The 13,429-nt window shown below is 28.0% G+C and overlaps 1 protein-coding gene across 20 annotated transcripts in view; it reads left to right on the forward strand.

Annotated features, from left to right (window-relative positions):
- LOC117177852 (dystonin) overlaps positions 1-11,134 on the forward strand; it is a 454,633-nt gene extending 443,499 nt beyond the window's left edge. For 17 of the 20 annotated variants that reach the window (XM_033368865.1, XM_033368868.1, XM_033368864.1 and 14 more), the window contains 4 exons: positions 1,436-1,616; positions 4,677-4,796; positions 6,672-6,731; positions 9,350-11,134. In XM_033368865.1, coding sequence (XP_033224756.1) covers positions 1,436-1,616; positions 4,677-4,796; positions 6,672-6,731; positions 9,350-9,506 — 518 coding nt within the window. In that variant the 3' untranslated portion in view covers positions 9,507-11,134. Of the gene's footprint in view, positions 1-1,435; positions 1,617-3,516; positions 3,580-4,676; positions 4,797-6,671; positions 6,732-9,349 lie in introns of all 20 variants that reach the window. The other 3 variants (XM_033368857.1, XM_033368861.1, XM_033368862.1) reach the window with 3 other exon arrangements.
- Positions 11,135-13,429: the final 2,295 nt, after the last annotated feature.

Below are 13,429 nucleotides of genomic sequence, written 5' to 3' on the forward strand. Positions count from 1 at the left end.
CTGAAAAATCTCTATCCCATCCACACACTACTCCTTTCCCCTGCCGAGTGAGTCACGCCTACCCCGAAAGGGAAATGGCTTAATGGTGTAATAATAATAAACAACCAATCAGTTGAATTTGCAACAAAATATTTTAATTTTAATTTTTAAAAATTTTAATAAAAAAAGTAATTTTCCACAAAATAAGTAATATTTTTGTACAAAAAACTACGATTTTTCTGTAAAACAGTTCCATTTTCAACCAAAAAATTGTGAATTTTCAGCAATAAAGTTATTTTTCACTCGAAACAAATTATTTTTTAGTCAGAATATAAATTAGCAACAATCTTAAAGGAATTTTCAACAAAAGAAGTAATATTATACAATTCAACCCAAATGATTTAAAATATAATAGCAGTTGGATTTAACCAAAAAATATGAATTTTCAACAATATACATAAATTTTCCACCAAATAGTTACATTTTCTACCAAATAGGGTTGTTTCCATAGTCAGATATAATTTTTCCACTAAATGGATCTTATAGTATATAAAATTCTAATTATAAAAACGCCCATAAAATATTTTTTACATATTATTTACTATTTTTAATTTAATGTTGAAATATGAATTTTTTATCACGATTTCTATTGGAGGGCCCCTTTGACGTCAAAGGGGTCGGATTTCCCACCAATCACAGCTCGCGTGTCAGTGATTCTCAAATATCTTTTTCTGTGCCGATGTTTTGTTTTGGTTATCTTCACATCGGAAATAGAAATCGCAAAATATTGTTTTAAAAAATGTCAAAGGAGCGTTTTGTAAAAACCAACAGAGAAAATCTACGAAAAAAAATATATTTATGGTATCTATAAAGAATTCATTGAAAAAGTACTTAAATGTAGTCATGTTTGCTGCACAATTCGTAAATGTCTTCCTTCAACATACTACTGACTCTTAAACCAAATATTGCAACAGGATAACTTTTTATGTCACATAATCCTTAACAAATAAAGCTATCAAATCAAAATAGTAAGAATTGACAGCAGACCAGACCGTGGTCTAACCTCTTTATCATGAGTTTCACATCGTCACATTCATCGATAAGTATGAGAACCTCTGAGGCACGTGACACCAATTTGAATAAGTGTTTTACCGCCTTCAATTTTTAATAATTTTTTTCTGTTGAACAATAAAAAAAGAAAAAAAATTATAACGCACCTTCGATTCAGATTAAAATTATTTGATCTAAAATCACGAAACAACCTTATTGTAGAATTTTGGTACTGAAAACTACGATTTTTCTGCAAAACAGTTCAATTTTCAAACAAAAAATGTGAATTTTCAGTAATAAAGTTAATTTTCAATGGAGAAAGATTACTTTTTAGCCAGAATAGAATTTAGAAACAATCTTGATATTTTTATAACTTTCCTAGTAAATTTTAAATAATTTTTTGCAGATGATTCTGGAACACCAAGTCGCATCCCTAGGAGAACTGTCGGAACAAGTGGCAATACTCCAACTTCAAGTCGACACAATAGCGTCTCTGGAAAGAGATTAGGAACTCCCATGAATGGTTCCAGTTCACGGCCGCGTACACCCACAGGACTGATTAGTCCCGCAAGCGGATCAGCTTCAAGGTTCGTTAAACATTTAACTAAAAAAAAAAAAATAATAAACTTAAAATGTCCCACAAGTGAATCAAGATCTAGATGAGTTTTATTAACTGCATAACAATTTAACTACACCTCTTGCGAGTTTATTAATAAGTATATCGATTGCAGCTGAAGAATAACATTTATGGGAAACCTCCCTACAGACGATAATGTGACCTACAGTGGATAATAACTAATTAAGAGCACAAATAAAAGAAAAATAATTTATTTTTATTTTGTTTAGTTTCTTTTTAACTTTTAATTAAATTTAATTAATTGTTGTGGATACATTAGAATTTTTAAATAATTATTATCCACTCTAGGCGGCATTATCCCCTGTAGGGAGGTTACCCCTATAATTAGCTAATCCAATAATCGCTTTGTCAAATGCTAGTTTAGTCATCTGTTTTATTGTTATTTTTGATTAGTTGAATTTTCGTTTCTGATTTGTTGTTTATTAACTTTGTTTGGTTCTCACAGCGAGTTATTCAGTTATCCAATCCACCAAATATCCCAGGTTTCAAGGAATTTTAAAAGATGACATTTGATTTGAAATGTTTTAAGGAATTAAAAATATTTTAGGAAGTTTTGAATTGATTTTAAACAATTTAATGGGTTTTCAGAGGATTTAAAAGATTTTAAGGTATTTTTTACAAATTCCAAGGTGTTTTCAAGAGCTTGCAAAAGTTTCAAGGCATTTCAAAAAATGTCAAAGAATTTGAGATATTTTAGAGAATTAAAAAAAACTGAAAAATTTATCTTCAATTTTCAATCATTTGAAGGGATTTCAAAGGATTTAAAATCTTATAGATTCTTTTTAAACATTCCAAGGCATTTTCAAAACCTTTAAAAAGTTGCAAGGGATTTGAAACATTGTAGGAGATTTTTAAATATTCCAAGAAATTTTTCATTTATTTCAGTAATTTATTGGGATTGCAAAGGATTTGACATATTTTAGGGTATCATAAAAGATTCCAAGGATTTTACAAGAGCTTTAAAATGTTTCAAGGGATTTCAAAAGATTTCAAAAACTTGGAAATGCTTTGTAAAAAAAAAAATAGAAAATTTTTAATTAATTTTCAATAATTTAATGGGATTCCAAAAGATTTAAAAGATTTTAAGGTATTTAAAATATTTCAAGAAATTTAAAACTGTTTGAATAATTTGAAGGTATTTCAAAGGATTTGGAATATTTTAGGAATTTAGGGTATTCCAAAAGATTCCAAAGGCAATTTTCATGAGATTAAAAAATTCCAAGCAATTATTTGGATTCATTTGAAATTCACCCCTAATTCTTATTAATTTACCCTGAATTCTTTTTCATTCCTTTGAATTCTTTTAAATTCATCCAATTCTACTCAATTCAATAGATTTATTTGAATATTTTAAGTTTTGTTGAATTCATCTCGAAATTTTTAAATCTCAACTTGAATTCTCGTGTATTTCATCAAATTATTTTGAATTCCCTTGCATTTTATTAAACTCATTTCAAACTTACTAAATTCAATTATTTTTTCATATATTTCAATTGGTTTTAATTCACTTGAATTTTTAAAAATTGTTTTTTGAGCTTTTATAAATCTAATTTTTTTGAATTCTTTTGAATTATTTTCAATTCAATAAAACATTTGTCACATTATTCATGCACATTAGTCACTTTTTGGGTCCGTTTTTTACCTTTTTCATGCAAAAATCAAGTCAGGAAAAAGTGAGGTAATTTTGGAAATGAAGTTTGGTCGCCACCCTGGTTTGAATAAAATTTGCATAATCTGTCAAAGTAACAGGACTAAGCTAATAATTAAAATGCAATAGAAAACCATAATATAGAAGGTCTAATATTAAAACGATTAAATCGATAACATCGCATCCAAAAAACATTTTCTAGGTTTGGCTCAATCCATAGAGCCTCGAGTATACCAACCCTGTCTGGTGTCGGAACACCAATTAGGTAAAGCAAAATTAACCATTCTGATAAAAATTGCTGCAAAAATCAATTAGTTCCTGATTCCCATATGAAATTTTATTCAGATTTTTCCTGCAAAATTTGCGAATAAAATTCTCATCAGGAATCAGGTTTTAGAAAGATGCTACGTAACAATAGCTTTTGATTCTGGTGTGAAAATTGTATTTAAATCCAGGGTGTCTACTCATCTGGAAAACCTGGAATTATCAGGAAATTTTTATATACCTGGAAAAACCTGGCAATGTCAGGGATTTTTTTTTAAGTCAGGAAATATTTTCTAGTGTGTTAAAATTTTTTCAAATTGTAATATAAAATTAAATAACAGTGTTTTTTTTTGTAAAGGTATTGATATTTTGAATTTGACTGAATTTTAATTGTGGAGGTAGAATAAAATTAGAAAAAAAATTATTCGAATGTATGACCTTAATTTATGTTTTAGCATTATTAATTGAATTATTCATTAAATATTTATATTAAACATAAAATTTTGTTACAAAAGAAAATAATAATTTTAAGCATACATACATTTTAAACCAAATATTTTCAACAAAAGAGTTGTATTTTCAACTAATAAAAATTTTCTTATAAACAAAAAAAAATCAACAATATTGTTAAATTTTCAACAGAAAAATATGAATTTATAATACTCAAGTTAATTTTCAACCAAATAATATGATTTTCTACTAAATTGTTGAATTTTAAAGTTAAAAATACGATTTTTCTATCACACAATTTCATTTTCAACAAAAAAGTTCATTTGGTTAAAATCAGGGCATTTTTTTCCAGGATGTGAGTAGACACCCTGTAAATCTGGAACGCAACTAATAGTTAAGCTTCAACATAACGTTGGTGAAGGTGTGGTTTATGGGTTTTGTGTACATTTTTTTAATTATATTATTATTTTGATTTAGTATTTAGTTTTATGTTTTCTGTTCTTGTTTCGTTATCTCTTTTCTCGCGATTTCGTTTATGTAAATCCTTGGAGATGAAGTTTTAAAACTGGTTCCTCTTTATCCTTTTCCTGCAATCGAGTATAAATCCCTGAAAGATTTGAAATTGATCTTATGGTGGTAATGGTTTAGCCGCTCTAGGATTCCTGTCTATGTCGGGCCGGAAATAAAATCCCCTCAATCTACGACCAGCAATTTTTCGACTCATTCTACACAAAGCAATCATTCTACAATTTCTACTGACTCCAATGGGTATGCGTATGGTTCGCTTGTGGCTTTTATCGCTGTCATTGTATTTTTTTGCATGGTTTTTGTAAGTTCTAAAATCAAAAGTGTTTTAATTTCAAAGTTTTTGAGTATGCTTAATAGGGTGGTCCAAATTTCTCTCTCTCGAATTTTCATGCATAATTTTTGAGGAACAAGGAAAAATCTGCCTTAATGCGGATTTGATCTCGAAATTTGTATTAATTAATTAAAAGCTTTTTAACCATTATAAAAGGTTTCATAAGAAACATTTTTTAAGATTCCTAGGTCAATTAATCTTAAGACATTTTTTTGATAATTTTGCAAGACTAAAAAAATAAGACAAATTCAAATAGTTTTATCAAATATTTAGCATTTTTTAAACAAATTTCAAAAATAATTTCATATTTGAAAAGATTGCAAAAAATGTAAAAGAAATGGTACATTCTTAAAGATTTTAGAATAAAATTTTGAATCTATGTAAGGATTTTAAAAGGTTTTAATGTAATAAACAAATTTTTTTCATTTTCTTCTTATTCTTATTTGTAAGTCTTTTTATTTTGAAAAAGTACTTGTTAGGGAATATTTCAAAATATTTAAAAGGAAATTTTGTTGTATAAATAAAAATTTAACAACTTTTTAAAAATTGTAAAAGGTTTCATAAGAATAAAACATTTTTTAAGATTTCTATAATAATTTTATATGAATTTTTTGGCGAAAAATTACTTTAGCAGAATATTTTTAAAAACTTGCAAAATGGTCGAAAATTTTGTACAAATTATCAGGATTAAAATTTGTTTTTTGTATAGGAAAACTTCGAATCATTTTAATTTATATTTAAAATTTGTGAAAAAATTTCAAAAATTAATGTAAAATTTCAAGATTTAAAAAATTTTAAACTAAATCTAGATTCTTGAAGATTTTTAAATAAAATACTCCTGGGAAGATTTGAAATTATTTGTTATTTTGAAAAAATAATTTTAAGAGAATATTAACCAAATTTTAAAACAAATCAGATTTTTATTTATAAATAATAATAATTATTATTATTCAATAATTATTGATTTGAAAATTCTTAAAATTGAAATAATTTATCTTCTTATTTAGAAAGTGTTCAGTTTAAAAACAAACTTTTTAATTTTTAAATTTTTCAAGCTCAAAAATACTTAAAATGAGATAATTTTCAAATTTTATGAATTTATTCATTCACTCTTCAATTTAGCGTATTGAAAATGATAACGTAGATTTATTTTTTTTTAATTGAATCTGAATCTTCAAACCGTACAATTTATAAAAATGTAAAAATAATATTTTCAATTTTATTCACCTTGAAAAACCGGGAATTGACCGGAATTTTTCTCTTTGATTTAAACGGCCACCCTGACTTTGGAAAAATTTCATTTTTCTTGTAGTACTTGGGAATATCTAGAGTTTTTTGTTTACCAATTTGAAGAGTTTGATTTTCTTATATTTTCATTATGATTTGTTTGAAAAATATGTGAGAGTTGCACTTGTAAATTGTTTGAGTTTTAAATTTGCACTAAAATAACCCTTTTTTGATCAGCTTACTGCTTGCATCCACTTTATAATAATAACTTTTTATAATAACTACAATCTGTACATATTGTAGTTTGTCAAATCTTTTTTAATTTTGTGAATTCTCGAACTTGACCAGAATTTTAATCGACAAGATCAAGTCATAAGTTTCTTTTAAAAGAGAATTCCTTTTCCGTCAATGCAAGCGTTTTTCTATATTATTAAAATATTATTTCAATTTAAATATGTAGTAGTTTTCAAATATCTTTTTGTAGAATACGCTTTATTCACAAAACTTTTCTACAAATCACTAGTACAGTGTCTAACCATATTTTTCCGCAATGTCAGGAGCAGCTCTGCCCGCACGAACTCAACAACTAATATTCCACTGGCTATCAAGCACAATAGGTAAAAATTATTCATCTCAGGTCCGTGTTTTGTCATTAGAGGTGTGAAAATACTATCGTTAATTTTGGAAATTCGGAATCATTGCTAATAAAAATACTTCGAGATCGAAGACCTCGTCTATTTTTTGTGGTGATAATCTTATTACCAAAATCTCACCTCTAGCTTATGTGCCTTTTATTCCACGAACCAGTTATTCGTCTTCCCCTGCCTTTTACCAGTACTTGTCGAATTTTTGTGTGCAAAAGGAGAATGTCATTTCAATTATTATACGTTATGGTTATTCTGGAATAATGATTTATTTTCTATTCGGTATCCAAAAATCTTTAATTCGGAAAATTCTAATTTTTTGAAACCTTTAAATAACTGTAATTTATGTAAGGGCAACCCTCCTAAACTATTAAAAATTAAAAGTTAAAAATTAAGTATGTAAAACAATATTAAATATTAACCATATTAAGTATATACAATATTAAATAATTAAAAACTATTAAAAATAGTAATGTATGTTAAAAATTAATTTTGTTTCATCAATAGTTAAGGTCCGATATGTGTTAATAAATTTAATTTAAAATGAATTATTTTACGTATATTTCCGCTCTGAATTATTATCCACTGTAGGAAGGTTTCACCTAATTTTCCAAATTTCGGACATCGCTGATCGGACACTATTGACATTACTTGAAACTTTATTTAAGCGATGACAATCTTTTGCCACTATTTAAAAAAATGACTTTAAAGATACTATTTTCAAATAAAAAGACGAATTTTCGGATTTCAACAAAACAAAAAATTACAACCAAATAATTAAATCGTTAAATAAAATGGTAAATTTTAAACCACAACGAATAATTTGCTACCATAAAAGAAGAATACAAAAATTAATTTTGAAGCAAAAATGGAATAGTTACATTTTTAGTTAGAAAAATTAATTTTTAACCAAAGAATAAAAAGACTTTTTATAAATAACGTTAAATTTTCAACCAAGGAGAAGAATTTTCAATAAAGAATAATTTTCTATCCAAAAACATGAAGTTTTTACAAATTAGATACATTTTCAAATAAATACTTTGAATAATTATTGTCATGTTAGTCTTTTATGAGTTTAACAAAATTAACTTACAATCAATCCGTTAAATTTTCAACAGAAAAAGTTAAATTTGTAATAAAAAAGGAACTTTCAACAAACAAGATGAATTTGCAGCGAAACAATTTTAAAAATTTTTAACAAAATATTTTATTTCTAACCAAAAATTGTTTTTCTACCAAAAAAACAAGAATTTTCAACAAAATCGTTTAAATTTTCAACTAAGAAGATAAGAAGAACCAAAAATGACAATTTTTTTAAAGAATTACATCAATTTAAAACTGGGCTGGATAAATTTTCCTAAAGAGAATTTTAATTTAAAAAAACTAATTTTCTACATAACAGTTTAATTTTGTTCGAAATAGTTGATTTTTATATCAAATTGTGGAATTTTCGACGAAAAATGTAAGAATTTGTATTTCAATAAAAAAGTGTTTTAATAAAACCTAAAAAAAACAGTTGAATTTAACCAAAAAAGAACAAATTTTCATCAAAATACATCAATTTCCAATCAAAGAGTTCAAGTTGCTACTAAATTGTTGAATTTTCGAGCCGAAACTATTAGTTTTCTACAGAACAATTAATTTTTTAAGTAGAAAATATACAACTTATACAAAAATAGAGGAATTCTCTACGTTTTAAGTGTCTCGAAGTTTAAAAACTAAAATTAAACCATTTTCAAAATATCCGTAAGAAGCGAAAGTAAGAAAATATTATTTAAACAATTTTTTAAAATTACATTTTCAGTCATATTACTTTTATTCCTGAAATCATACAAAAACAATGTTTTCAGACATCTGATTTTTGGCACGATTTAACACATTTTCCAAAGCAAGCTAAAAAATTCATTTTACATCAAAAATACTACCTGTACTTACAAAATAACTTCTTTATGATGCCCTATTTTTGCAAAAAAAGGGTAATTATTTTTCATCCTAAAGTGACTGTGAGGCCTGAAATTCTTAAATATCTCAATCTATATCTCTCTAGTAACTCTCAAATTCTCAAATATGTTGAGCTTCTCGAAACTACAAATTATACGGAATTTCAGTAGGTCGATTTTTCAATTATTCAAATATAATATAAATTATTCTTTGGCTCCTTTATTGGATCCTTTATTATATACATTATTGCCAGAGTCGTATAAAAATTGTGATTTGGGGCAAATCCTACTTCTCCTTGCACGTTGCTCTATTGAAAATTCCGACGTCGAAAATTACGTGCGAAACTACATAGGACACTATGTCGTCGGTTGAAACGCAGAATTCGACGTTCCTAACTATGTAGAATACTACGTCGTAAATTACATCGTATTCCGTCGCACTGTCCGACGCAAGGTCTTGCACAGTTGCCGACGCAAGGTCCTGCACAGTTGCCGACGCAAGGTCCTGCACAGTTGCGGACGCAAGGTCCTTCGAAAATTTCGCCGTAGGTTTCTGCGTTCCTGACAACGTCGGAATTTTCAATGTGTTTTGATTGTTTTAAATAAAAACAATCAAATATTGGTTGTAATTAAAAATCTTGGCCATTTTAGAACAAAGACACCATCCAGTGGAACCAGCACGCCTCTACCTCCGTCATCGAAGCTGCAGAGGAAACCCTCCGGTGCTTCAGACTCCTCCGTATCGACGCCCATTCCACGAAAAGGAAAGCCCACGCCAATTGAACAGCGGGCGCCTTTCCGATTATAACCTACTTATAAACATTATTAATTCCTTGCGGAATCCCGAAATTTAAAAGGGAGAAGATAGTCACGCTTTGCATAACTGTACAGTCGATAAGATTTTAGACATAATCTTTAACGAATAACACTTAAAAAAATTCGATGCTCGAAACATAATCGGTATAAACGTCAGATTTTCTATCCAGATGTAACGCCTTTTGCGCGTTTCATCGTTGTTACTCTCGTTTCCCACTCATTCCCTCGTTTTTTCCCAGAAAAATGTTGTGACGATTAGGCTGATCTTACGATGTAAGTAAATCTTAAGAACCTAAATCTTAAGAGACATTATTTATGTATAAATACACCGAGGCATAATTTATGAAGAGTACTTTATAAGAATCTCGTTAATTGTACTGAAGAGTTTGTGAGGATAATTATGTAAAAAGAGAAGAAACTAAAGCAGTCACTGCGAGCTTTATGAAGCATATATTATTTATTATAGAAGCAAAATAATTGGACTTAATCGAGTTTTATTAGCATCGTCGCCAATCAAATTTCACAGAACCAGTGAAAGAAAATTTGGCGTTTAATTGTTTTGAAGAATTGTTTCAACTCGAAGGCGTATTTTTACAGTGAAACTGCGATTAACAAGAAAGGACGAAGTGGTGGAGCATCGCAGAGCAGTTTTCGCGAAGTCAGTCGGGGGTAATTTGAACATCAAAATTTGACATCGACTTTGCGGCGAAGGGTCTGCGAGCCTCGGCAGCGTCGTTAAAATGATTTAACAATATTAATTTGTTCGATGCGTATCGATAAGTTTAGGTTGCCTAGATTTACTCATTTTTATAAACTGTAATATTATTAATGCTAGACATTGTAAGTGTTTATACTATATTTGCATATTTATAGAGTATTATTTAATGCCGTCGTTTTCTCTCCGCTCCTCTCATTCCTCGGACGGGAAGTCTGAACTATTTTTTCTTTTCTTTCTCTTTTTGTATTTAAGAGAGCAAATGGATATCTAATATCCACAAAGGCTCGTCGTCAGCTTCTTTCGAGACTTGCTCAAAGGACGAGATCAGATCATGTTGATGGGGAGCGAAATTTTGTCAGAGGGAAGAGAATGTTTTTCTGTAAATATTGGTTGATTCTCTTACCCATTGCGTCCCTTGCCTTGTTTAAAACTTTCGTCCGGCGGTGATGAGTACAACTTGTACCGCGGAAAGATATACGAAAAATCAAACTTAGGCTTACGTTTGTACGGCACAAAACTTGTAACGGTTGTTTTTGTTTGACGTTCGTTTGTAATTCCATGGATAGCGTGGATTCCTGTGTGTTATGATGATACAACGTACAAGGCTCTTTAGGTAGACTATGCTTTGTTAAGGCCTCGTCAGGTCTCGCATCAAGCCCATAAAAAGACATTTCCATTTTTTTTTACATTAAAATGCAATTAATGTAACTTGACGGAAAAACTCTCCGTAATGTAATAATCTAATGTGATTAATGTATTAACAAACTACACGATAATTTCTTTTTGTTTTCGCCTCTGTAAAATTCTGTATCGTCGCTAATAATGCTGTGAAGAAATATACATATATATGTGTGTATATATACGCATGTATGCAAATATATATATCTATATTGACAAATAAACACCTTGTCTTTTTATTTACAATATTGTTTAAATATAATCGTTTCATTTATTTGGATCGTTTACTAGGGGGCTGTACTTAAATTACATAACGGATTTTTGGCCGCTACGAGTTCCTTTTCCGTTTCCGTCAATGAAATTTATTTTACACGAAACTCATGCACTTTTACCACAAAAGAAAAGAAAATTGCAAACAAAAAAAGTTTTTTTTTGCCAAAAAACGAGAAAATTACTTTTAACAGAAAAATGTATTTTCTACTATAAAAGATGGTTTTTTTTTAAAAACCATATGCGTAGAAATTTTAATTAATTTTACTGATTATAAAGTTTAGAATGTCTGACAAGATTACAGAAAAAGAATTTCTTCTTATTGTGTGTAAATTTAAGTTTCCAGAAATGCTTTGCTAGTAGAATTAGGCAGGGGTCAATGAAATTAATTTTAAAAATTCTCCGGTTATTTCTGGACTAATTTTTTATTTTCCTTGATCAATAATATTCAAAGACCAGAATTTTAATCTTGAAATACTTTTAACGAAGAATCTTTTATAGTGGGAATAAAACAGTACTTCAGATACATATTTAAAATTTAAATATTATTAATTTATTTTAAAAGTATACCTTTTTTACTATACAAGATGGATTTTTAATAAAATACGTGAATTTTCAACAAAAAATTTAATTTTTAACATAACGATGTTTTTTTCAATCTTAAAAGATAAATTCGCAACAAAAAAGTGGCATAATTAATATTTCAATCAAAAAAGATTAAATTTATATAAAAAAAAAGATTTAAATAACCAAAAAACGAATGTTATCTACAAAAATTGAATTTTAAAACCAAAAATATAACTTCAGCAAAAAATGGATTTTTCACGAAACTCCATCCATTTTTGTCCAACAAAAATGAAATGATAAAAACAAGAAAGTTATTTCTTTACCAAAGAAGGAAAATTTGCAGCTAAAAAAGATCAATCTTAAAAAAATGGAAAATGTATATTGGTTTCCAACGATTTCATCCAACTCTCAACCAAAGAGTTTAATTTTCAACTAAAAATGTAAATCTAAAAAAAATGATTACTTAACAAAGTGATTCGATCAAATCTTGCAAACAAATTAGGTGAATAATCAAACAAAGAAAAATAATTTTTAACCAAGTAGGTTTAAAATAGTTGAGTTTTCTGTTAAAAAATATTTCAGTTGACTTTTCACGATAAAAATATGAACTTTATACAAAAAAGTATGACTTTTTAACAAAATCGATAAATTCATCACCAAATAGTTGCATTTTCCCAAAGTAATTAAAAATTTCTCTCAAAAAAGATGAATTTTTATCCAAAAAAGCTTCAAGTTGAATTTTCTAGATCAAATTATTAATTTTTCAACAAAAAATAAGTTTCTACGAAAAAATTAAATTTTGCTAGATACTTATCGCTCGCAAATTTGTTTGAATCCATAAAAAAAGAAATTCCTTTTATTTTCTTCAGAAATACACACACATAAAATTAGGAGTTCTACAAGCCGCATGAAATTTAATACGTATTTCCCATAAGAAAAAAAAAGAAGTTTATGACAATTTTATTCATAATCGTCTATATTCTTGTTAACAATAAGCCATAGAATAAAAATTAATTATTAATTTTTAAATGCATACACCCCCATACGTTGGTATCATAGGGTCCCCAAAAACCCCTTTAAGTGAGAAATTGAGTTTTGCGAGTTTGTAGCGTTAATTATGATTTTCTGCGGGTTTTTCCAATAAAAATTGTTTCTAATACATAAATTATTACTTTCTACTGATAATTAAATGTTTACATGCATTTTTCAAAGAATTCATTATTGGAATGGATGGAAGCTTCTAATGTGTCCCCTAATAGGCGAGCGGCAACCACCCATAAAAATGGGTACTAGTGACCAGATCCTTACAACAGGCTAGAAATGGTCTATCTTTATGTTTTCGAGGGTGCTGAATCCGAATATGGTATTTATTTTTTATTAAATTTGGGGGAACCTTGTCAAAATCGACTTTTAAGTGAAATTTGTACTGAAAATAATTTTATGATTTTTTGAGTTCAATTCGCTGATGCTCAGCCGAAAATCAATATTTCTTCATGAAAATTTAATAGCATGTTCTTCAACTATTTTTGAAAGTAGTAAAAGTTGTCCGAAATTTCTGAAGCATTTCCCGGCTGAGTGGCAAATTTTGGAAAAATTTTTTCGTGGTATTGTGACTTCGCACGTTCAAATGAAAAAGTTGAGTGACAAAGTTTTTAATTATCCATCACTATACATACAGTCTC

This window comes from Belonocnema kinseyi, chromosome 8 (assembly GCF_010883055.1).
Source record: "Belonocnema kinseyi isolate 2016_QV_RU_SX_M_011 chromosome 8, B_treatae_v1, whole genome shotgun sequence".
NCBI lineage: Eukaryota > Metazoa > Arthropoda > Insecta > Hymenoptera > Cynipidae > Belonocnema > Belonocnema kinseyi.